General features: G+C 42.0%; 1 protein-coding gene across 6 annotated transcripts in view; it reads right to left on the reverse strand.

Moving 5' to 3' along the window:
* The window catches only part of CACNA2D3 (calcium voltage-gated channel auxiliary subunit alpha2delta 3), a 900,680-nt gene that overhangs the window by 441,078 nt on the left and 434,044 nt on the right, over positions 1-25,558 (reverse strand). For all 6 annotated transcript variants that reach the window (XR_015151529.1, XR_015151528.1, XM_086367461.1 and 3 more), the window contains exon 6: positions 5,197-5,328. Coding sequence is in view for 4 of the 6 variants with exons in the window: in XM_086367461.1 (XP_086223587.1) it covers positions 5,197-5,328 (132 nt within the window). In the remaining 2 variants the exon portion in view is untranslated. The remainder of the gene's footprint in view (positions 1-5,196; positions 5,329-25,558) is intronic.

Raw genomic sequence — 25,558 nt, forward strand, 5'->3', positions numbered from 1 at the left:
TGCTGCATAATAGAAGTTGAATTTCAGTCTTTGAAGCCTGGAGGGTTTTCCCCTTACATAAAATGGAATCCAACATCCTTAGCCCTGTGGCTTGCAGACTGGTCGGGATACATCCAAACTTCACATTCTCTATTTAAAACTTAGTTTTTAAGAATAAACTTTCATTTAAAAAGAAAAGTGTTTGCTGCCTAAAAGTAAGATAGAAAATCCTTGTTTTCAACCATCGGTGTTACTCAGGGATGGAGGATTTTGCAGTTGAGAAAATAAACACATAAAAATTATTTTCACAGGAGAAAGGCCTGAGACTGTAGTATTGAGATTCTCCTTTCCAATTAATAAGTGCCAGTTCTCTGGACTACATTGGGCTGATAATAGGTATGTGCGTAAGATAACACTGCTAAATCATTTCAGAAATAACTATGAGATAGAAGTTTGTAAACTGAAGAGTCATTTTATTCTATTCTCCTTGTATCTACATCTCCCTCCCACAAATGGACCTAATTTAAAGATTCTCTGTAACAAATCAGAAAATAGAAGTAAGAGAAGCCACTGCCAAAGGAAGGTTATTAGGTAATGAAGATAAAATAAAAGTGACATGATATTGTACACTAAAGGAGAAGAATATAGTTTATTTTAAAAACATCTGACATACTGCATTTGTATAAAGCCAAGTATAGCTAGGTTGACAGTCTTGACACATAAAATGAAATTATATCCATAGTGAGGCTAAGTATTACTCCAATGTATAACTCCACCAAGAACTGGCTTGAGTCCAAATAAAAAGAATTATTTTTAATGTGTTGACCCATAGTCGACATTCAGTGGACATTCCTGGACTTGAACTGTGGCCAGTGTTCTGAGGCCATAACCCTACCTGCTCATCCTCCACCTCACCCTCCTCTGCCACCCTTCCTTCATCACAGCCTCATCACTATGTGCTCCGCTGGAGAAGAAACAGGCAATTCTGTTTTACTGTCCCAGCATTCAGGCCAGGGCCTAGGGGAAAGTAATTAGTGATACTCTATATTCTCCTTTTGGATTGAGATCCTGCCTCAGAAAATGGGCTTGTAACTCCACACAGGCAATGCTGAAATTGGTGCTTTTCAAAAAGGCTCTAGGGAAGAATCTTTCCTTGCCTCTTCTTAGCTTCTGGCAGATCCCAGTAACACTTGGTGTTCTCTGACTTGTAGCTGCATAATTCCAATTTCTTCTTCTGTCTTCACATGGCCGTCTTCTCTCTGTGTCTGTGTGCCCTCCTCTCTCATAGGGACACTTGCCACATGGGATTTAATGCTTATCCAATAGGATCACTTCCCAACTATATTAGATCTGCAAAGATCCTATTTCCATGAAAGGTAACAAGTGAGGCTCCAGGGGCACATGAATTTAGAGGGACACTATTTAACCCACTATGTAAAACATGTAGGACTTGTAAAATAAACGTGAAGAGTGGCCACAGGGCAAAGAAGATTATCCAAGGCAGAGAGAACCCTGTCTGCCAAAGTCTGAGAAGAGCACGTAGAGTCCAGGGAGCCAAAGGCAGGCCAGAGTGGCCGTGCAGAGAGGTGTCTACACTGAGGAAAGAGCTGGGTGACAGTGGGGACCCAGAGACACAGGCTTTTGCTGGTTAGGAAAGGAGATACACACAGAGGGGATGAAGACAGTACCTCAACACAGTTCTACACACAGCTGCCCTGATGTCACAACAAAGATAATACCTTGTCTCAAAATCAGGGCTAGATGGGCTCTGGAGGATGATCTTACTCACACTTGACCTTTGAGCCCAAATCATCATTTCAAGGCAGGGACTCCAAGGCTCTCAAAGTTTAACAGGTTTTCCTGAGATTTCCAGTCAGGACTATGACTTGATCTCCCAAATTCCATGCTACCATTCTCTACCTTATACAGGCAGTGTAAGGCAGTTCCATGAGAATTTACTGGATGTTAGAAAGAGTTAAGTGAATAAAAGTAAAACTGGTTTCTACACCATGGGAGGAACATCTGAGGGTCTTTAATCTGCTTAAAATTAATTTTTAACCTCTGCTGCTGGGAAAGCAAGAGGCAGCAGTTACCAAATTAATTTGAACATTGAGCCCTTCTGTTCCCAAGAATCTCACAACAAAATGTTTTAGGAGACAAACTTCAGGAAACCCTGTCCCAGATGGGTACTACCTCTCCTAGGATATTTCAACATTTTAGTATATTTTTTATACACAGCAATATTTTGAAAATGTTCAAGTAATCAAGTAATCTCTTCAGAGAAATAATAGGTGGTTCATCTTACATCTTTGAGATCCAGGGAATTGTCACTTAACCAAGAAGCACCTCTAGGAACCATATAATTTCTAGAAGTGTCAGTATGCCAACGAGATCCCACCCAGGCTGGCTGGGGCATGCACCTCAAGATAGAAAGAATGGTGCTGTTCAGCAGCAGATTTCACTGCCATGCAGCCTTCTCTCTGTGGCACTCTAGACTTCACGGCCAGCATCAGCGATGCCTAGCCTACCTTCCTCAGCTTTTATAGGACTATGTCCCTAGAACATACAGTACATCCATAGGAGAAACTGAAAATAATGCTGAAACCTCTTCGGCAGATTCAATCCTCAAATCCGATTAAATGTTAAAATATTGGGCAATATTCCGATATCCTATTGTTTCTCTCCCAAAGGTATTATAAAGTAATATTGGAGGGAAATTAATTTCATCTAACACAACACAGTCTTCTTGACACATGAAAATGAAGAGGAGGGCAAACAGGGCAGAGCCTAAATCGGGCATCCTCCAAAGGTCAGAAGGTTCAATGAATGTGTTCCCTGTTGGAGCAGGTTGGAGCTGAGTTTCTCTCACTGGTAACTAAAATCTCTGATGAATGCATTTCCCCACAAGAGGGAGCTTCATGGGGGAGTGACTTTTCCCCTTTAGCTCACCATTTTATCCTAAGGGCCTCACACGGGGCTTAGAACAAAGCAAGAACTCAGGACACACTTTGGAAAGAATGAAGAAACATCCTTTCTGCCTAAGGGCAAGTACATTTACCACTGGTTCATTCTATGGTACCACTCTAAACATGAAAAGAAGCATCCTAAAAAGAAAAAAGGATCCTAGGGAAAAAAAAAAAAAAAAACACGGATTCCCTCATCTAACATCATTTTACGTTCAGGAGACAAGAGGAGTACTCTGTTCAACACCAGGCACAGAGTGAGCCCTGACGTGTATCAGGGCAGTGAAGCCCTTTGGAGGACTGTGACACACGTCTTTATTCACACAGAAAATATGCAGAATTTTACAAAGTCAGAATTCTGCCACAAATGTCATAAAAGAACTATAAGCGTTTCTGCGTCAACTATTCGGATTGTGACTGATAAAAATCTTGTACACAAATTAATCTCTCCTAAGAACATGAATTTGAGCAAACTCTGGGAGACAGTGGAGAACAGAGGAGCCTGGCATGCTGCAGTCCATGGGGTCACAAAGAATCAGATGCGACTTAGCGACTGAACAACATTAGATAAACCCTTTATGAGGATTTTCTTTTGTTATGGACTGAATGTTTGTGTCCAGCAACATTCATAGGTTGAAGAACCCCTATGTTCTGATATTAAGAGGTAACTGTCTTTGCGAATAGGTTTGGATGAAGTCATGAGACTGGAGCCCCCATGATGGGATTAGTGTCCTACCAGAAAGAGTAAGAAAAACTAGAGCTTCTTCTCTCTCCCATGTTAGGACACAGGGAGAAGCAGCCATCTGTAAGCCAAAAAGAGGGGTCTCATCAAGAGTCAAATCTTCATCTTGGTCTTCCCAGCCTCAGAAACAATGAGAAATAAATGTCTATTGTTTAAATCGCAAACACCTCGTCTGTGGTATTTTGTTATGGCAGTCCAAGATGACTAATACATCTCTATTATCAAATTTCAAATTAGAAACTTTTGAATTCAGTTTGAAGACTTCCTGCTGGTGGAGACAATAGATAATCTGTGTTTTTTTCTTATTTACTCCACCTTCATTCAAATGCTGCGTATGCCGCGTTAAGTTGTTCCTGTGGCTTCCTGATGGATCAGCCCCCCACCATGCTCTATTTTCACATCTGCATTAAATTTACTCGCTGTTGAGTGTATCAGAGCAGATTGCAATTTGGTGACACTGGAACTTTAATAGACCACTGTTTATTATAATGTTATCTTTAATAGGATGCTTATTGTTTAAATTTCTGTGAGCTCCAGTAGGAACCATGCATGCCCTGCTGAACACAGCTCTTGGGAAATGTTGACTAATCTGGCAAAGCAGGCACTCGGCAGGCAAGTCCCAGGGGACAGATGCTGTGCGCAGGGCAAACAGCTCCTGCAGGCGGAGGCTGGCAGTCTCAGAGCCTCAAAGTGAGAAGACATCAGGTGCCTAGTCTTACTTAATGAAAACATAAAAGACTCTACTTAATTGCTCCAAGATTATGCAGGGCATTTTTTTTTTTCCTTCTTTTAGGTTGAGCTTGTTAATTTCTACAGCTGTGATGCTGGCACAATTGCAGCCTCCAGTCCTGTTTCACAACTTGTAAGCAAAATTAAAACTTCCTTTTTTTTTTTTTCTTCCTTTTTTAATTACAATTTAAACCTAGCCAGTATTACATTCCTATTGCAAAGCAGAGGCCTGTGAAGGCCACAGAAGGAACACTTGTTCCAAAGTCATGGTGGATTGTCTGCGGGTGCTCTGGAGGCACTGACATCAGTAGTGCTCTGGCCATTTCAACCTCTTCCTCTTAGCCGTGGAGTGGGGAAACCTAAGCTCAAATGTTTCCATTTCTTACATTTTTCAGTTGGAATTCAACTCAGCTGATCACGGCTTTCTCCTTTCCCTGGTAATAACAACGATAACAGTAATAGCAATAAAAGCAATCTCTTGTGCAGAAAGATCAAGTATGGTATGTTTCACACCCCAGTTCCTCACTTTTGGTGGTGAATCTATGAACTGCTCTATTGAGAAAGACGCTGAAATGACATGTAGGTCCTTATGGGGGTGTGCACACATATGCAGATGCCACACGGCATTCCTGTCCTGTACTCTGTCAACAGATGTAAAATATTTGAATTTAATCTTTCATTTTCTCCTAAGGGAAGAGAAAAAAACTTTTAACCCTGAACCCTAAAGGAAAATAACACAGAATCAGTAACTTGAATTATAATTCTCAATGCAGGGACACTCACCTGGATACTGCCTAAAAAAGCCCTTTGCACTTCCAAAGTACTGCCATATGAGACTTGGGTCACGATCAAAGTTATCCACAAAAACTTTGTTTAGGGATTCGGACCAGTAAACTCCATTGACAATTGCTGGATCTGGAGAAAAACAGAGGTGGAAGAGAGAAAGAAGAGAAATGTTACGTATGCCGCATAACCAAGGTGAAACTGAACCCAGATGGCATTTCATACAGCTGACAGATATCACCACGGGGGCTATCCGGCAGGAAGATGTGAAGAAAGTTAAGACCTCCCAAAATGGTTAGCTCCTAGGAATTGCATACATTAGGGCTTCCCCATCCTGCTTGAACCCGCCAAGCCACCCAGGAGCCTCTGTTTATAACTCCTTGAAAGGCACATCCCTTTTTGGGTAACTTTGAATCTGGCTGAGCAAATAGTTCCTTAGAAAGAAAGACAGACCTTAGCACTCTGCTCTGTGTTTTGGCTCCTGAGTCCGAACTCAGCATTGAAAACAGGAAAAATGTGTTTTCTGTCACTGCTATCACCTAAGTCAACACAGTCCTGTTTCAGTTCTCTCCACCTCTAACATAAAAGTTTGTTTCAAAAATAAATAAATTGGAATTACACAACTAAATCTCTCTACTTCTTCTGTTCAGCAGATTATGAGCTCCGTAAGGGCAGGAATCATCTTGCTTTGGTAGCCTGCTGTACACCTTTGACCAGCACATGGCAGAAACGCCAGAAATGTTGGATGGATAAAGAAATGAATGGATGGATGAATAAAACAAAGGTTGTTCTCCAATTCCATACAGCTGTCTACTCTTCTGCCCTGTGAATCCATGAGAAAATCTCTTTTCCTCATCCTTAGCAGTCCAAAGATAACCCCTTGCCTTTTGTCCACAGATGAGAATTCAGAGTGAAGACAAAGACAGAAAATAAGCAAATATTTCTTGTATTTCTGATCCAACTGAGGATGCTCTTTAAGTGGACACTTTTCTTTAACCTTAGAAGATTCTATTTCAAAATGATGAAACACTTGGCAGAATTTTGTTATAAGAGAATAGATAATTGTCCACTCCCAGTATAATGCGGGTTGCTGCTAAGTCGCTTCAGTCATGTCCGACTCTGTGCGACCCCAGAGATGACAGCCCACCATGCTCCCCCGTCCCTGGGATTCTCCAGGCAAGAACACTGGAGTGGGTTGCCATTTCCTTCTCCAATGCATGAAAGTGAAAAGTGAAAGTGAAGTCACTCAGTCGTGTCCAACTCCTAGCGACGCCATGGACTGCAGCCCACCAGGCTCCTCTATCCATGGGATTTTCCAGGCAAGAATACTGGAGTGCGGTGCCACTGCCTTCTCCATAATGCAGGTTAGGATTAGGAATTAAGCCAGTGAGCCACAACTACTGAGCCCATGCTCTAGAGCCTGTGAACCGCAACTACTGAAGCATACCTAGAGCTGTGCTTCACAGCAAGGGAAGCCCACGCACAGCAATGAAGAGTAGCTTCAGCTCATCACAACTAGAGAAAGCCTGTGTGCAGTGAAAAAGACCCATAACAGCCAAAAAATAAAATAAATAAAATCTTAAAAAAACCACAAACATTGACAAAAATGGATTAATGGCGACAGACATTCATAAAGCCATCAGTGGAGCCAGTCCATTGCCCTGGAGTCCAGCACCCTCACCAGAATCCCTGTGGGACTGTGAATCACAGCAATCCCACTGTGGCATCCTCATTTCAAAATCCTTCCATACTTCGCAGACAATGGGAAAGGGGACAAATTCTATCAGTCCAGTCAAGTCACACAGCAAGCCAACAAGCAAAGCAACTCTAGAAATGCTTATATAAATTACCCACACTGCAAGACAGCTCACTGTTGGTATTGGTACTCACCACTCCTCCGCCCCGGCTGCCTGCCTTTGCCAGTTGATTCCCTCTAAGAGGTTGAGGGCAAGACACAGCTCAAGATATGAGTCTAACTCAGTGGACAGACATGGCACCTTGTCTTACTGTCTCACCTCCAGCCTGTCTCATTCTTTCAGACCACTTACCCAGATTAAACAGGCCATTGGGATTCTAACTTTCATCTCAAGGGTAAATACTCTAACTCTTGTAAACTATAACAAACCACATCCTAGACTAAGAGAGTGAAAACAATCAACTTTTTCCTGCAAGGTAATTTTGAGTAAGACTTTATCCTCACCATTTTGGAAAATGTGGTGCATTATTGTTCTTGTCCAAGCTTGACAATAATTACTGTAACTCACTCCTTGCTGTGAAAGCCACTTAAATTAATCCACAAAGGTGCAAATACAATAATGACATTGAAAAATCCACAGTTCTTTGTCTCATCCATCAATGACCTCAATTATAAAACCTTCCCACAAATTAGAAGCAAAAATTCCATTTCAGTAGCTCTCTGTGTTTCAACATGTTAAGGAGTTCACCATCTTCCAGTTAGACCATTTTTTCTTGAGCATGGTTTCTCTGGTGGTAGTAAAAGGCTTCCCGTGTCTCCAGGGGGCCCTAGTAACCTAGTAAGATTGCTCCTCCCTCTGGGAACTGTGAGCACCTTCAGAAATGCAAAAAGAATTGTAGTATCTGAGGATCATTTCACCCACTTCATCTGACCACCACAACTTGCACCGAACTTATGCCTCTTTAAGAAAAGGGGGCTTTGGTTTTCCAAGGGTATGGTGAACAATGGGAGTAGAATCAGTAAAAAAAAATATAGCCTCGTTAAAATAGAGGCTGTGTTACACATACTGTATGATCAAATATTTGAAAGAAGACTTCCTCGGGCTTGTGAAATAATCAGTGTATTGATTTTGCAAGCCTGTTTAGCAAGTAATTTTAATAGAAGGGAAAATCTAGAACTGCTGTCCATTGCTATAGTCATCTAAGAGGTGAAAAAAAAAAAAAAAAAGGAAAACTGTGACATTATTAAATGGAGCCTTCATCTAAATATTTAGTTTTTTAAAAAAGACAAGTTAAAAATGATTTTCTCAATAGCACTGACTGACAGAAAGTGAAAGTGAAGTAACTCAAAGGGTCAGTGCTACACATTGTACCCTGAGTACCCAGGTCCCCAGATCCTTCCACTGTCTACAGAGGAGGAGGGGAACACTACACTGGGGTGCAGACCGGCAGCCTTTCAGATGTTCCCTCTCTGGGTGCTGATCAATTTGCTTTCTCATGGCCGCCTGTAAAAGTGACGGCATCCTCCTAAGCAAGCAGCTTTACCTTTTCCCTTGTTTGTGCTTTGTTTCAAAATTTGTTAAAAGTTCCCTCTGCTTCAGTTAGGATTCTTCAGGAGTCTTAGATTAATCTGAGTTTGAGGCTTTACCTTCACCCCTAATTTATAGGGTTTAATGGACTGTATTAATTTCCTATAGCTGCTGAAAGAAATTACCAGAAATTTGGGTGGGGGTATGGCAGGGGCTTAAAATAACAGAAATCTACTCCAGAGGTCAAGACTCCAAAATCAAGGTGTCTGCAGGGTTGGTTCCTTCTGGAGGCTTGGCGGAGAATCTGTTCCCTGCCTCCCTCCCAGCTCCTGGTGGTAGCCAGCAACCCTTGACACTTCTTGCCTGATAAACACATAACTCCAATTTCTGCCTCCATCTTCACTTGGCCTCTGCAGGTCTATTTCTGGGTCAAATCTCTTTTATCTTTAAGAAAACCAGTCACTAGATTTGGGGTCCACCCTAAAATTCAAGATGATCTCATCTCAAAAGCTTTAGTTTAATTATATCTGCAAAGACCCTATTTCCAAATATGGTCATATTTGCAAGATGTACCAGAGGTTAGGACTTGAACATAGAGGCCACCTTTAGAGACCACTATCAATACACTGCATGTCCTCACACTCTCTTAATTCTCCTATACAACATACCCATATTCCATGGTTGTTAATGTACAGTTGTTAACATCTGAGTTTGATACGTGCAGTCTTTTTTCCTAGTGAAGGATGTTTAAGGGCTTTCTCCCTTTTCCTCTTTATGGGAAAGATTCAGATTTTCATGTCTGCATTATAATTTTACGGGCTTACAATTCTTCCTGACCTCTTTCAATGGATCCTACCTGTAGTGTACCAAATCGGATTCAAATCATTTCCCTTAATGTTTAGTGCTGCGTCAATGCCCAGGCTCTTTACTCAATACAGTGAATTCCACATAAGATGTTCATTTTCTCCAATGTCCCTGTCCATTCCGTACCGATTTAAGACGCATACTGGTCAATATCAACTCCAGCAACAGCAGTTCCTCCTTCTGTTTCCTCTACTTTCTGAGAGATTAAAATCCTTCTGATGCCAGTCAAAAATTTATCAGCTGCTCAGCTTTTAGTAAAACAGACTACTAGCAGATGTTTAGAGAGTAACAGTCCCACACCACACTGATCAATTTGAAATTTGTATCTGAAAAGCATTCACACATCCCTGGTCTGTCTTTATAATGTATCATACAACCTATCAAAAATCATATTAGTAGCTTCCTTTTTTATTTCCCCTAAATAACTGCTCTCATAGGCGCTTTCCTCTCAAGCTTGCACATTGCTACATAGAGGTCACCTCATGTTGCAGATGGCTTTCTTTCTGCACACTCCCCTTACACACACACACACACACATACACACACACACACATTTCCTTTTAGTTCCAGGTCTGTAAATGAGTAGCCATCACATTTCAGTCCCAAGTTCCATCTTCCTGTGCCCTGAGACGATCAGCCTCAAGCAAATTCACGTATGTACAGCACTTAGCACAGCAATTGGCACATATAGAATACTCCATAAATAGTGACCAGTGTTTCCTCCATGTCTTAGCAAACAAATAAGGTTCTGAGATGACTCCCAACTTTCCTCCCTGTTCTCTGCAGTGTGCCTGTGAGCAGTACCGGTGCAGTCACCAGCCTGGAACTCAGACTCTGGAGCTGGAATCTCAGGTTTAAGACCTCACTCAATACTTGTTAGCTAATGGCCTGTATCTGGGACTTAACTTCCCTGAGTCTCAGTGTCTTCATCTGTAGAAAGCAAATGAGAGCAGGCCTCCCTCAAGAATTGGTGATACAAAGCGCTCAGCAGCAGGAGGGCTCCAAAACTGTCCGTGGGTACATCATCAGCTGCAGCTCGGTGGTGAGCCCCTGACACCCCACCCAGGGTAGTCCCGCTGCCCTAGGACCACCCAGGTAAGGCTCTACCTATGTATCGTCCTCCCTCCCCAAATTCTCAGGGCCGGGCGCTCTTGATGGCTCTTGCATTTGTTCAGTCGATGAGCATTTATTGAGCACCTACTATCTCAGGTATCCGGCACTGAAGCAGACAGATGATACAGCTAACATTGCAATCTGAGGACGGGCGACGAGGAAAAGGGTATAAGAATTCAGAATAGAAATTGGTGTGATGAAGAAAATTAAAAGGGATGGTAGAGTTGAGAGTTACCTTACGTGATTAGTCAGGGGAAGAGGAGTTACTCAAATTGGGTGGTCAAAAATGACCTCTTCAAGGAGACACCTGAGTGCTAAAAAGGAATCAGATCAAAACCTCCTTGGGAGCAAAAGCTCTCCAGGCAAAGGGAATAGCAAGTTCTAATGTTCAGAGCAGAGAAGAAGCCTGTGTCTTGGGGAGCAAAACAATAAAGCTAGGAGTGTTGCTGGAGACTTGTGAGCGAAAACGAGAGTACAGGATGGGATGGGAGAGGTGGGCAGGCTGTGGTGAGGATTTCAGCAGCTCGGTAAGTTTTCTGCCAATTGTACATTTTCTAACAGACATAATCTGTGCGCCACCAGTGCCAAGGCCCATCATGCTTTTATTTGTGGTTCCAAAATCAAATTTCTTTTCTTCTAAAGTCTATAGCCAGCATAGCCTTCGTCCTTTTTTCCAGGACACACTCTTCCAGCAATCAGGATCTTTATGGATGCCTTACTATTTGAGTTTCCTCTCCAGACTTCAAAGTTACCTGATACTCCCTCCATCCTTTTTTTCAGTATCATTTATTCTACAGTGAATCAGCAGTACTGTGTGAAACTTGCCATTTTCTACCACAAAATATGGGTCCATTTCTAGAGAATCTGAGCATACATGAACAGTTAGAATTACAAACTACTTTTACCCAAAAACCATTGTTAAAAAGAAAGGGACTGAATTCATGTTCAACTGTGTTTCTAAAGTATGGCCCTTCTAAAGAAGGTATTTATTTCCTTCCTTGAACAAGCTGGAAGAAGGATTTGGGGCTTTCCTAAATGTCTTTAAAGGTGTGTGACTCCTGGATATGAAATTATACCAGCAAAGGAACTGCCAGGGGCACTAAGTCCACACAGCTTTCCTTAGCACTGCATGTTAGACCAGATTCAAGAGGAGAATGGCTGGAGAGGTTTCATGTCTCCCATTTCAGCAAGCAAATGACATCTTTGGTTCATTCTAAATAGATAAGAGATTAAATAATGAATACTTTTGATGCTAATTATCAAGCACTTAATGTGTACTGGAAAATAGCCCTTAATGTGTGTTGAATTATAAAATAGATTTATTAGCCAAACATTTATCCTTCCTCTAAAACTTAGATGTGTTACAATATTAAATGCAGCCTGCTTTTCACAAATCTGGAGGCATTTCCTGGCAGTCCTGGGATGAGATGGATAAGAAAGATTCACGGTCCAGGGCTGAACCATCTGGATGGAGTTGGGGAGCAAAAAGAGTTGGGGAACCAGTTTGGCAAAACCTAAACTCTAGACTTGCAGTCTGTTGTCCTGCTAGACTTCAGGGCTCATTCCCCAGTGGGATTTCACATTAGTGACTGAAATTGTTTGTTAAATATAGCAACTTTAAGTAGTCCTCCTTCAACATATTTAAATTTTGTGGAGAAATTTGTGTTTCTTCCTCCTTGTCACTTGTTATCCCCTTGGAATAAACCATTCCCAAGTCTTTGTCAGAGATACTAAGAAAAAGCAAATTATGAAATAGAAATATTATGAGATAGAAATCAAAGTAACAATGATAAGGATGGCAGCAGAGACTGCCAGGTCTGGCACATTTACAGCATGCCATGCACTGTGCTGAACAGTTACAAACTCTTTCTAGTTCCATTTTAAAGATAAGGAAACTGATTCTGAGAGTCCTGAAGTCCACTGTCCCAGTACATCACCTGCTCAAGGTAGAGATCAGCTAAATTCCGTGTTGTATCCAAGCTATTAAATGGAAGAAGAGCAGAAAGAGGCCTTGAACTCTATTTACTACCCACCAGACAGTATGAGGTGGAGAGGAGGGGTGGCATGAGAGGTGCGTCTAGACACCAGGCAACACTGAAGCACGGAGCAGGCTGTCTGCCCCCAGCTCTCACCGAATAGATGAAGTGGGCGGTTCCTGGAGGAGGGGGCAGGGATCAGGCTTTCTTGGGGGCCCTGACAAAATATCGTCATACCTAGTGCTCCAGGCATGTGAGGGAGTTGAAGAGGACATGGTGGATGAAGATAAGGTAGAGTTCATCTGCAAGGGTCCTCCAACGTGTCCCCCTTGGGGCCTCTGCTGCAGAGCCACAGTGAAGCTCTTTCAACACCATCAGCATTTGGATTTGGGGGCTGCTTGCAGAGGGGATGTTTACAAGGCATAAAATCTTAGATAAGACACTCCAGAGTGAAGCTAAGCATATCTTGTGGGACTTTGGATTCTAAAGTCGCATCTGATAAACTGTAGTTAAGCTGGTATTATCAATGTAAAACACCTCATTTGACATGTGATCTTGTCCCATTAACTAAGTCTCCCTCGAGGCCTCTAACAAAAAGCTGAAGATTTGCTCTGATTGGAAAGGGAATAAAACTCACCTCAGGTTCAGAGACAGGGTGAACACTGTCACCCCTTGCCCACCAACAAGTACTAGCATAATACCAGCTTTGCAAGAGCCTTGCTGCAGCTCCCTGGGACTTGGCATCCTGATTGCAAATCTGTGCTGAAATCCAAGGCCAGATCGTACAGCCTGACCCAGAAGTTTCCGTAGTTTCTGCTAATCCATCACTCAGAGCCTACATCTCACTGCCCAGTGCTCTAAGATGCTCTAGCCTGGCCCAGGAGCCCTTTCCAAATCCAGTTCCCCTTCAGCTCCCAACATATACCCACACCCTCATCCTGAACAATCTTACTGATGCTTTTTCTCTTGTGACATTTATAGAAGCTGTTCCTACTGCCATTGGACAACCCATTTAAAGGGTATAAATCATGTCATATTTTCTAACATTCTCCAAAGCATTTAGCTCCTGTACTGGATGCAGTATGCACTTATTCATTCATTAATTCATTCATTCAGAAAAGGGTGGTTGAATGACTACTATGTGCCAGGCATTGTGCTAGGATTTGGGGACAAAGCAATGGGGGAAACTAGGCAAAGCCTTAACTCAGTAGCAAGTATAGTCCAGTGGGGAAAACAGAGAATCCAATAATTATCTAATTAAATATAAGATTATAGTCATGATTAGTATCAGAAGGGGCAAAACATGATGCTAGGGAACATATTCTTAGGCAAGGTCTCCATAGTATATCATTGATCAAGCTGGAATTTGAGAAATAAATAGGCACTAAAAGGGGGAAGGGGCAGAGTGGCCCTGCCATTGCCAACTGAAATTTCAATACCTGGAATTCAGAGGACAAAAAGCTAGTGAGGGGTTGGGGCAGTTCGGGATGAGAACCTAGCAGGACCTTGAAGACCCTAGGCTGCAGTCTGTTGGTCATCTCAGGAGCAATGGAGGCCCCTAGAAGGTCTGAAGAGAAGGCAGGCACAAACTACTGCCATTTAGAAAGCAACCAAGCAGAGGCAGGAAGGTGGGGGTGGAAAGGCTGTGTAGAGGCTTCTGCTGCCCTTCCAGGGGCACAAGATGATGCCTGCACTAGGGTGGCAGAATGGCAGAGTGAGAGAAGCCACTGATACAGAAGGACAAGCTCACCAAACATGTTTTGTGCTCTGAAGCCAGGTACTTATCCCAGAGGTAGAAGCTTTCTTCTGCATTGTCCCAGCATCCAAGCAGGGAGTCCTCAACAGCAGGAAGGCTGGAGGACAGTGCTCCAGAGCACTGCATCCTGGGGGCATTTGCCCCAAAGGGAGCCAGCATGTTCTTTAGTGCACAAGTGGGAAAAATCTACTGATGGAAACAGGGAAGAGTTTGTCCTCCAGCAGATGTATTGTCACAGATATGCTAACACTGATTTCTTTGCTGCAACAGTCCTCAGACTGCACATCCCTGCTAGCCATTCTTGCAGCATGTCTCTAATTGATAGAACTTATTCATAAGAAGCATGGAAAAGAAAAGGAAGAAGCCCTGGGCCACACATTTGGGTTTGGAAACCTTCAGCAAGACTCTTTCTGGGCACTGCTATAGGCTGCTCTACGTGCCTGTGCCTTATGGTCACAGCTCCTGGAAAGGCACATACTATTGCTGAAGGATGGGAGAACCGAGGTTCTCTGAGGGGAGAGCTACACCGTCTGAGATGGGCTAGATGGTCCTTTTCACCTAAAGTGTCCCTCAGCGGAGGCGGTGCAGGGGATGCGGGTAGAGGGTAGAGTGGGGCTCACAGACACTTAGTCCTGGGCCTCTGTCCCAAATACACATTCTCCGCCCCCTCCCCGGCAAAGTAAAGCCAAATAAACTTATCCACTCAGTCAACAAGCATTTAAAAATACCTAGGGTACTTGAATTCTTATTCTATGTTCCATGGTGGGGGGTGAGAGCACAGCAACACAAACAATGCTGGAGAAAACTGATGTTAAAACAAATCACACACGATAAAAAACAACTCCCAACTAGAGAACAGAATATACAGCTTTCATCATCTGGTACGAACCCATTCCTGATTTTCAGTCAGAAAGTCTCCTCTCATCCCAACCTTTCAGAAGAGAGAAAGGAATTTAAAACATACTTCCTTCCTTCCATCTTGTGGCTCCCAGCAAAATATGATTTTGTGAGCCTGCCATTTGCACCGATGCTATCAGGTTTTTATTGATATTTAATATAAACACAGCCCTGAGGCTAGCAGGTACCCTGACAGGGTCTGAAATATAATTGCCAGGGAACTGTACAAATGTGTGTAGCAATTAAGGAGCTGTCAGGGATATTGCTGGTGTGAAGACATAGAGCTGCGGGATGGACAAAGGAAGGTGCTGAATCAGAGGCTGAGGGAGCAGAGGCTGCAGAGGAAACACGGCCGCATATCACCAGGCAGTGGGTCCAGAAGCCACAGGCAGGCAGGCAAGTGGATTGCGGACACTCAGAAAGGCAGACAGAGCCAAGCCTAACTGTGCTGTTTGTTTGTAACCTCCAAAGGCAGAGAGCTGACTCTCCTGCATTTGCTTAGATTTATATGGAGAGATGACAAGCAGTCTTGAGTTCGGCTTCTGAGAGAGGCCCAGGTTGGGGCATAGTAAGGAATTAATAATCTGCACTGCTTTTAAGACCTGTCACAAGGTACCAGCCTGAAAAGCTAGCTTGTGGGTAGGAAAGATGGAGGTGAATATGGATGAAAGATGGAGGTGAATATGGATGAAGGATGAGTTTGAGTGAGGAAGAAGGAAATATGAGACTTCTGGGAGACAAGGTACAGCAGAAGGAAGATTTGAGCTGAGCCCTGAGGAGGACCATAGAATTTCTCTGAGCTGCATTTCAGTGCAAGTCCTGCCCACATCTAGGCTGTCATTGATTTAAGATGCCACTCAGTGGTAGTGGGGACGGGAACAGTCAAGATAATGGAGGTGCACACACACTCTCCTCCCTTTACCAGGATCACATCATCCTTTGAGATGCTGGAAACCGGGGTCTTTATAACTGGATGAGGCAGGGTGAGGAAAGAGGAGGCGGGGGGCGGGGTTTAGTTAATGCCGGGGTTTGAAAATCAGAATGACCAGCTCTAGTAATACAATCTTTTGTGCCTTCATTTACCTTTAAATTCCCAGGAGAGAGCACCCTGTCTCAAATTTGAAATGCTACTGCTACATATCAGAGCTACATATAGCCACTGAAATAGCAAAATAAAGAAATTTTAATCTCCTTTTTTTGAGCCATGGATGGGAAGGGGCTTATGCCTTGCCCTCAGCTCCTTCTCAAAACAACACACACCATATGCCATCCCAGGTAAGTGCTTTCAGGTAGAAGACAAAGAAATCTTTAAAGACTTTGGCCTTTGTATATTTTGTTACATCAGAGTAATTTTAAGCAAAACATCAAACCCATGGATACACAGATTATTACTCGGAACAAGGCTAAATGTATTTAGATAAAATAAAGAGAGTCGGTTTAAAGATAAGCACTAAGTAATCAGACAGGCACTGGGCAGAAACAGATGAAGATGTGAGTACGGCCCATGAACGACCGGGACTGGGGAAACGTAGCTCGGGTGGCTCAACGCGGCCATGCTCATCACCTCCCAGCTTCCTGCCTAGACAACTCTCAGCCCAACCTTAACAGCACCTACACCAGAAGGGTGACAGGTGACCTGTGAACACATTTCTTGTATAAAGAAAACTGTGGGTTTTCTTTAAAAATATATATATATATATAAATGATATATCCTCTATGTCTTCTAGCTCTGAAACTGACAAAATCCTGAAGGCATTCAGCCCCAAGAATAAGAAAATATAGTTGTGGTCACATAACCAAGGGCATTTCTAGCTTAACACTGCTAAAAGTATATAAAAAGAAGTCAGAAGTAGGCCTGAGAAAGGGCAGAAAGATGCTCTAAGACGCAGACAATGTTCTCTGCAAATAAGCTGTAGGGACGATCCACCCCCTCAAGAGTTCCGTGGAAGAAGCCAATTTCATGCCAAGGTGGTTTTGATGGATATGGCACCAGGGAACTGGGTTCATATGGCTAAAACATTATAGGAATTTGCTTTTGATGCTCAATTTCATGTGAAGATACTCAGGTCATAAGCTCCCTTCACTCCCACCCCAACCCCTAACATTGGAAGTTCAAACTTGTCCCAAAGAGCATGATGTCCACTAGGAATAAAGCCAGCTTCTAACAAAGCTGGCCAAGAATTAATAACAAGGATGTACCAGCCATCTTTCCACCAGACCTCATTCACCCCACAAATGCTGGTATCAACTTTATTTGTTTATTTATTTTTTTGGCTTGTTGAACAACAGCAGTGGGCCCAATTAACTAATACCAAATGACTGAGTTTATGGATCTTCAGAGGCTAATACACACTGCATCCTGAGTGGCAGGGATGGGTGCTTGATGCTGCCCTTCTCTTGTCACATAAGATTGTAAAAAATCAAAGGCTGTAGGTTTAACTCTATTTCGTGATTTGTAACTAGCATGAGCATATAATTATCCAAACTGGATCATTTTTGAGAGGAACTATTTTTATTAATGTATAGAGATGTGTAAGTATATTGTCAGCAGGACATAATGGACAGACACTCCATTTATAACCCATCCCATTCCACAGGGAATGGAACTCAGTGACTCCGTATGTGTGTGTGTGTGTGTGCGCACGCACAAGTGTGTGTGTGTGATCTCTGATGTGATCATGATGTGCACAATCAAAAAGGATTGGATCAGGAATCATTTTATAACAATACATCAAACATCTTCTTTTAACACTTAGCCAATCATTGTATATAAAACCATGGCCTTTTGAGTATCAGGAGCAGATGGCTAGCTGTGAATGTTCAGCCAAAGTGATTTATTGATGGGAGGAGAAATGGAGAACATTAATTAATCCACTAAATTGCTTAACTGGATGCTACTTAAGACTGTTTCTACTGTAATTATGTCAATATATCCTCTACTTCTTCAAGCTGGGAATCTCTCCAATTTAAGGAACCAAATAGCCAAATTAAAATACGTTTAAAAATTCTGGCCCATATAACTGCTTAGGGGTACAAACTGCTTCAAGGGTAGGTTGGTCATCCAGAGATTCTCAATGGTTTCATAAAGGTTCTGGTTTCTGTCTTTCTATTCTGTATCTCACTGGGCTGGCTCTATCCTCAGACCCTATTTATCACACATCCTAGCCTTGTACCCTGCAGCCCTTGTCCCAGCATCTCCAAGCTTTCCTCTGATGGGGCCAGAGAATTGGTGGGGCACTTAAATCATCAACATTTTCCCACCCTACTCACAGGTGGAATGTGAGATTTTCAAATGTCTTACTTTAATTGACTTTGACCACTGTACGCCCATCCCTGAGCTAATCAAAAACAGGAAGGGAAAGGGGGAGTGGGATGAACTGGGATGGACATACATACATTATTGATACTATATATAAAATAGGTAAGTAATGAGAACCCACTGTATAGCTCATGGAACCCTACTCAGTGCTCTGTGGTGACCTAAATGGGAATGAAATACAAAAGAGAGGGATATATGTATACATACAGTTGATTCTCTCCACTGTACAGTAGAAACTAATACAACATTGTAGAGCAACTATACTCTAAAAAGTTAATTTTAAAAAATAATAAAGTGCACTAGACATTAAAGGGTTAAAAAATGAAAAAGAAAACTTGGAGAAGAATGAGGCATACTGATCAAATCTGCTTCAACACACTAAGTCTTGGGTCTGATTTAAAGCCCAGCAGCCATGAAAGATGGTCAGGGTGGCACTGCCAGGAAGAGGAAAGACAGGGTGCCAAACCAGAAATAGCTCCTCCAAGTTTTCAATATGGTCACAAACACACAAAGAGTCATCACAGAGGCCACAAAATCATGTGACTTGGGATTTCACCAAGCACTAATTCTGTTAAATAATTTAAATCTGGCAGGATCATTCCCCAAGTGAAGCATTTTCATACCACACCAGGGTACAAAAAGTTTGTTCACTGTTCTAAAGGTTCATGGCGGACAGAAGAAAGATAATCAGGAAAGTTTAATGCAAAATGATAGATCTCTTGAGATACAAGGGAAAAAAAAAATCAAAGACGGGAGAAAGAAATGCTTTGTGGGAAATAATGCATCAAGTTCAGAAGATCACATGCTACAAATAACAATGAAAAAGAAAAAAATGCTATTGCTACTAAAATAAAACCGACCAGACCATACATATTTAACAGCAACTTCACCAAGGAAAAAGCCAGCTGCTACGAAAATGATGTATGACAAGGACAGTCTTCAGAAATGGAAGCTGATCGCCAAAGCTTTCAAGGACAGACCTACTTACAGATTTTAGTTGGAATTGTTTTAATAAGAGCACGCTTTCAAGTCAAAGCATGAAAAATCTTTTCTTAAAAATTTCAGTTGTCCAAACTTTATTATTTTCTTATTTGTGGAAATATTTATTCAGGAAGGTCTTCTAGCAATAAAGATGCTAAAACTTTTATATAGCGATGGTGGTTTATTTAATCAGTTTGATTAAACAGTTTCAAAATATTTTAAATTGCTAGAAGTAGAGTAAATTAAAACTCCAGTAACTTTTTGGAGTTCTAATACATTTGATTATAATTTTAGTATAGAAGGTAAAAAGAGAAGCCATCTATGCAAATACAATAGAATTCAGCTTTCTTATTTAATCTACCATGATTTCACCCTTTGGTCTGTTTGATCATTGTTAAATAGCTTGGTTCTATTTTGTATGTAAATTAAAGGGGATGCAAATATAAAGCTGATGTTATTTCAACAGCATTTACATGATTAGAATATAACAAAGTATGTGTTAGAACTGAAAGTCATGTTATTCATGGAATGTCCCAAAGCCAGGCCCATCCATGATGCCAGGTCAGAATTTACAAGGTCAAAACAAAAAAAGGCTACTTTGAGACTTCTCTGGTGGTACAGTGGATAAGAGTCCATCTGCCAGTGTAGGCGATATGGATTTGGTAACTGGTCTGGAAAGCTTCCACAAACCACGGGGCAACTAAGCCCTTGTGCCACAAATACTGAGCCCACGCCCTAGAACCCTCGAGCTGCCACTGCTGAGACCATATTGCTAAAACCACCGGAGCCCGTGCGCCTAGAGCCTGTGCTCAGCAACAAGAGAAGTCAGCACGATAAGAAGCCCAAGCACAGCAACTAGAGAGCAGCCCCTGTTTCCCGCAACTAGAGAAATCCTGTGTGCAGCAACAAAGATGAAGCACAGTTAAAAAAATAAATAAACTATGTTTTTAAAAAAGGCAAGCCGGTCACTGTGAGGTCATGAGATGAGTGGACTCCACAACAAGAATAAGAAAAGATGTGAAGAGAGAATAATAAAGTTTGTTTCAGAACAATAGTTTATCATCAAATATAGAATTATTTAAGAGAAGACATGTTATTCAAAGCAAATATTTAATTTAATTTCAAGTTGTTCAATATTTGTTCTCTAAAACATATTATGTATTTACCATGTATATATGGAGATCTTATCTCTCATAATTGAATAAAGAATAAGACATAGTTAATTAGCATATGGAATCAATACAAATTCCTACCAGAGGGTCAATCCAATCCTTCTGAATAATACAATACAGTCTATATAAGAAGAAAAGGAAAGAAAAGAAATACAAGAAAAAATGGGCTCTTGTGTTTTGAAAGTAGTGGACTACAGGGCACTTAGGAGTACAAAAAAATTAATAACTTTCTGAGTCCTTAACTTTCTCCAGACACTGTCTTTAAAACAAAGGAGAAAAAAAAAAAGGTTCAAATGTTTAAAATCTCTCCAAAACTATTAGCAAAAACAATATGGAAATACATAACAGATGCACAAAGGCATCTTGGGATGAATATATTACAGACCCACAGCTACAAATTCTAAAATCTACTTAATTGTGCCAAAGAGAAACATACGAAAGACCTTTTGATAAACAAAATACAGACAGAGTTTCAAAAAAAAAAATTCTTGAGATCTTGAGCCAAGGACTATTCCTCAGTTGGATATTTCAGACTCTGACTAGACCACCAAAACAGGCTCTGCTGTCACTCTGGCCACCTCTGAGAACAGTGACACAGCCCAAGCCTTGGTTCTAGATGGTGAGAGAGTGTAATAATAAATGAATTCTATAAGAAGATTCCACTTGGGGCTTTTAATCTTAGACCAAATATAGAGTTATTTTCTTGGGGAAGAGAATGGAAATCATCAGTTTTATTCTTTCCCTTAAAAAATAACTTCTCATAATTAACAAAAATATACTCAATATTTGAAAAAATCTTATGATCAGAGAGAAAACTGAAACCACTCTAATTCTGTTCATAACCACTGCTGACATCCTGATGTTAAAGCCATCTATTCCCTTCTCTGTACATTTTGCTTGTATAAACTCGAATTGTGCTGTATGTACTCCTTCACAACTTAAACCCTTCCTTTTTGTTTCATTTATCAGTTTACCAAGACATATACACCACCCTCATCTGTAATAGCAGGACAGCATTCCACTGAAAATGGGGAGAAGTAAAGAAGTTTGTTTTCCTGAGCGGTATTTTCCATACCTAGAGTCTTTGGAGGGATTTGCTTTAAGATAAATAACTTCCTCACAAGTGTAAAAAGAAAAGTGTCAGTGTACAAAGAAACAAAGCCTATGTTTTCACTACAGAAATGTACACGCATAAGCCAGTTCAACAGCTTGCTGTTCTTGACATGTCCAAAATGATTCCCCCAAACCTTTCTCTCTCATCTTTCTCCTATAAACAAACAGGATCACTGTTTCAACTTTTCATTATGAAATACTTTCAGACTTCAAAACATTTGCAAAAATTGTGGGAAAAAAAGAATCCCATACACCCTTTATGTACTTTACCAAACTTCCCCAAAGGTTAACCTCTTACTAAACCACAGTCCAATAATCAAAACCACACCTCATATGATACTAGCACCTCATCTACAGATCTTATTTAAATTCCATCCACAGTCCCAGGTCCAATCCAGGACCACACATTACAACAGCTGTCCTGTCTCTTTGTGTGCTCAGTTCAGTTCAGTCACTCAGTCGTGTCCTATCTTTGCGACCCCATGAACCACAGCACGCCAGGCCTCCCTGTCCATCACCAACTCCTGGAGTCCACCCAAACCCATGTCCATTGAGTCGGTGATGCCATCCAGCCATCTCATCCTCTGTCGTCCCCTTCTCCTCCTGCCCTCAATCTTTCCCAGCATCAGGGTCTTTTCAAATGAGTAAGACTTTCGCATAAGGTGCTCAGTCGCATCCAACTCTTGGTGACCCCATGGACCTTAGCCCACCAGTCTCCTCTGTCCATGGGATTTTCCAAGCAAGAATACTGGAGTGGGTTTCCATGCCCTCCTCCAGGGGATCTTCTCAACCCAGGAGTCAAACCCAAGTCTCTTGTGTATCCTGCATTGTAGGCGGATTCTTTACCTCTTGAGCCAACAGGGAAGTACATTCAGTCTCTTTCAGTTCAGTTCAGTTCAGTCGCTCAGTCGTGTCCGACCCTTTGCAACCCCATGAATCGCAGCACTCCAGGCCTCCCTGTCCATCACCATCAGAGTCTTTTCCAAAGAGTCAACTCTTCAAATGAGGTGGCCAAAGTACTGGAGTTTCAGCTTCAGGATCAGTCCTTCCAATGAACACCCAGGACTGATCTCCTTTAGAATGGACTAGATGGATCTCCTTGAAGTCCAAGGGACTCTCAAGAGTCTTCTCCAACACCACACTTCAAAAGCATCAATTCTTTGGCACTCAGCTTTCTTCACAGTCCAACTCTTATATCCATACATGAACACTGGAAAAACCATAGCCTTGACTAGATGGACCTTTGTTGGCAAAGTAATGTCTCTGCTTTTTAATATGCTGTCTAGGTTGGTCATAACTTTCCTTCCAAGGAGTAAGCGTCTTTTAATTTCATGGCTGCAGTCACCATCTGCAGTGATTTTGGAGCCCAAAAGAAGAAAGTCTGACACTGCTTCCACTGTTTCCCCATCTACTTTCCATGAAGTGATGGGACCAGATGCGATGATCTTAGTTTTCTGAATGTTGAGCTTTAAGCCAACATTTTCACTCTCCTTTTTCACTTGCATCAAGAGGCTCTTTAGTTCCTCTTCACTTTCTGCCATAAGGGTGATGTCATCTGCATGTCTGAGGTTATTGATATTTCTCCCAGCAATCTTGATTCCAGCTTGTGTTTCTTCCAGTCCAGCGTTTCTCATGATGTACTCTGCATAGAAGTTAAATAAGCAGGGTGACAATATACAGCCTTGACGTACTCCTTTTCCTATTTGGAACCAGTCTGTTGTTCCATGTCCAGTTCTAACTGTTGCTCCCTGACCTGCATATAGGTTTCTCAAGAGGCAGATCAGGTGGTCTGGTATTCCCATCTCTTTCAGAATTTTCCACAGTTTATTGTGATCCACACAGTCAAAGGCTTTGGCATAGTCAATAAAGCAGAAATAGATGTTTTTCTGGAACTCTCTGGCTTTTTCCATGATCCAGCAGATGTTGGCAATTTGATCTCTGGTTCCTCTGCCTTTTCTAAAACCAGCTTGAACATCTGGAATTTCATAGTTCACGTATTGCTGAAGCCTGGCTTGGAGAATTTTTAGCATTACTTTACTCAGTCTCTTTAGTATCCTCTAAAGCACATAGCTCCTCAGGCTTTCTCTGTTTTTCATGATGTGGATACCTTCTACCTCCCCCTGCAGTCCTGCAGGAAACTATCAGGACTCAGAGAAGCCCTGACTAGTCTGTTGTTTAATACAGCTCCCATAACAAAATCCTCCAACTGAGCAGCTTAACACAACAGAAATTACTTCTCTCACTCTTCTGGGGACCAGAAGTACAAAATCAAGGTGTCAGCAAGGCTGGTTTCTTCTGGAGGCTCCAAGTGAGAAACGGCCCCATGTCCTTCCTCTATTAACATCATCTAGTGATTACTGGCAATGGCACCCCACTCCAGTACTCTTGCCTGGAAAATCCTATGGACGGAGGAGCCTGGTAGGCTGCAGTCCATGGGGTCGCTGAGGGTCGGACATGACTGAGCGACTTCACTTTCACTTTTCACTTTCATGCATTGGAGAAGGAAATGGCAACCCACTCCAGTGTTCTTGCCTGGAGAATCCCAGGGACGGGGGAGCCTGGTGGGCTGCCGTCTATGGGGTCACACAGAGTCAGACACGACTGAAGTGACTTAGCAGCAGAAGCAGTGATTACTGGAAATCCCTGGCATTCCATGGCCTGTCTAAGCATAACTCCAATATCTATTTTGGTATTTATATAAATACCCTCCTCTATGTTTGTCTCTGTGTACCTCTTCTCTTCTTAAGATACTGGTCACTGGATTTAGGACCCATCCTAAAATCCAATACAATCTCATCTCCAGATCCTGCAAAGACCCTCTTTCCAACTGAAGCCACACAGTCTGAAGTGGACATGAATTCTTGAGGGAACATTATTCAATCCACTAAAATGTTCTACAACTCAGTTGTTTAAAATGTATTTTTTGGACAATGACTAGGTTAGGAGTCCTGTTAGATAATTTTTCACATTATCTTTTTATGAGACAGCATGAGTAGGTGAAAAGGATCATTTAATCTCTTTTTCTTTCTCTTTTTTTGGCCACAGCATGCAGTTTACAGGATCTCAATTCCCTGACCATGTATTGAACCCCAGTCACAGCAGTCAAAGTCCTGAATTCTAACCACTAGACAATCATGGAACTTCCAGGATCATTTAATTTCTTAAAATAGTATCAAACAAACTCAAAACACCCTTGGTATCTTGGGAGTGATAACTTCAAATTATATTGTCTTACCTTTGGTATTTGAATTATAGATAAAACTCAGCAGCAGCTTCACAGTTCACTAATGTTTGTTACCCCAGGTGAAAATGTACTCATAAACAATCTGTTGACTACAGGAGAAATGCAAACACTTCTGCCCATGAAGGCAACAGGAGCTTGAAGCTGCTACTAAATTGGATGTTCTTATATGAGGTCATTATTTCCAAGAACTGCCAAGACTAGCTCTGCCTCACAAGCCAAGTGAAAAGGACAACTGGGACCATCGCCATGCTCAATAGCCCAGCTGCCACTTGATTACGGACAGAGATGAGGTTCACTTGCAGGATTTGTGCTCGGCAGAAATTCACCAGGGGAGAGACAGCAGCCTGTCCTTTCCAAGATGACTGCAAACTGAGTCAGTGGTAATTTCACTGCTACCCATAGGGTTTCCAGGCGCCACTCTTTTACTCCTTCTGAGTAAAACTGATAGGTGTTCATCTCTTTCAGTCTAGCAGTGGAGCTGGCTTCTTGCAGGTTGTTTTGTGCTGAGATGCCTGGCCATGAACTGGTGAACTCTGAGTATAGTCCCTAACAATCCTCATCTCACTGGGCTCACAGTTTAATGTATTTCTTTCTTCACAATTACCTTAATCAAAACGAGGAGACCCCCTCATGAGCTGCCTTCCCCATCATCAAATTTACCAATTTCAAAGAGATAAAGCTTTGGAAATATCCAAAGCATGCA

The sequence above is a fragment of the Bos grunniens genome, chromosome 22 (assembly GCF_055505025.1).
Source record: "Bos grunniens cultivar Pamir isolate PY7600 chromosome 22, Bosgru_T2T1.0, whole genome shotgun sequence".
NCBI lineage: Eukaryota > Metazoa > Chordata > Mammalia > Artiodactyla > Bovidae > Bos > Bos grunniens.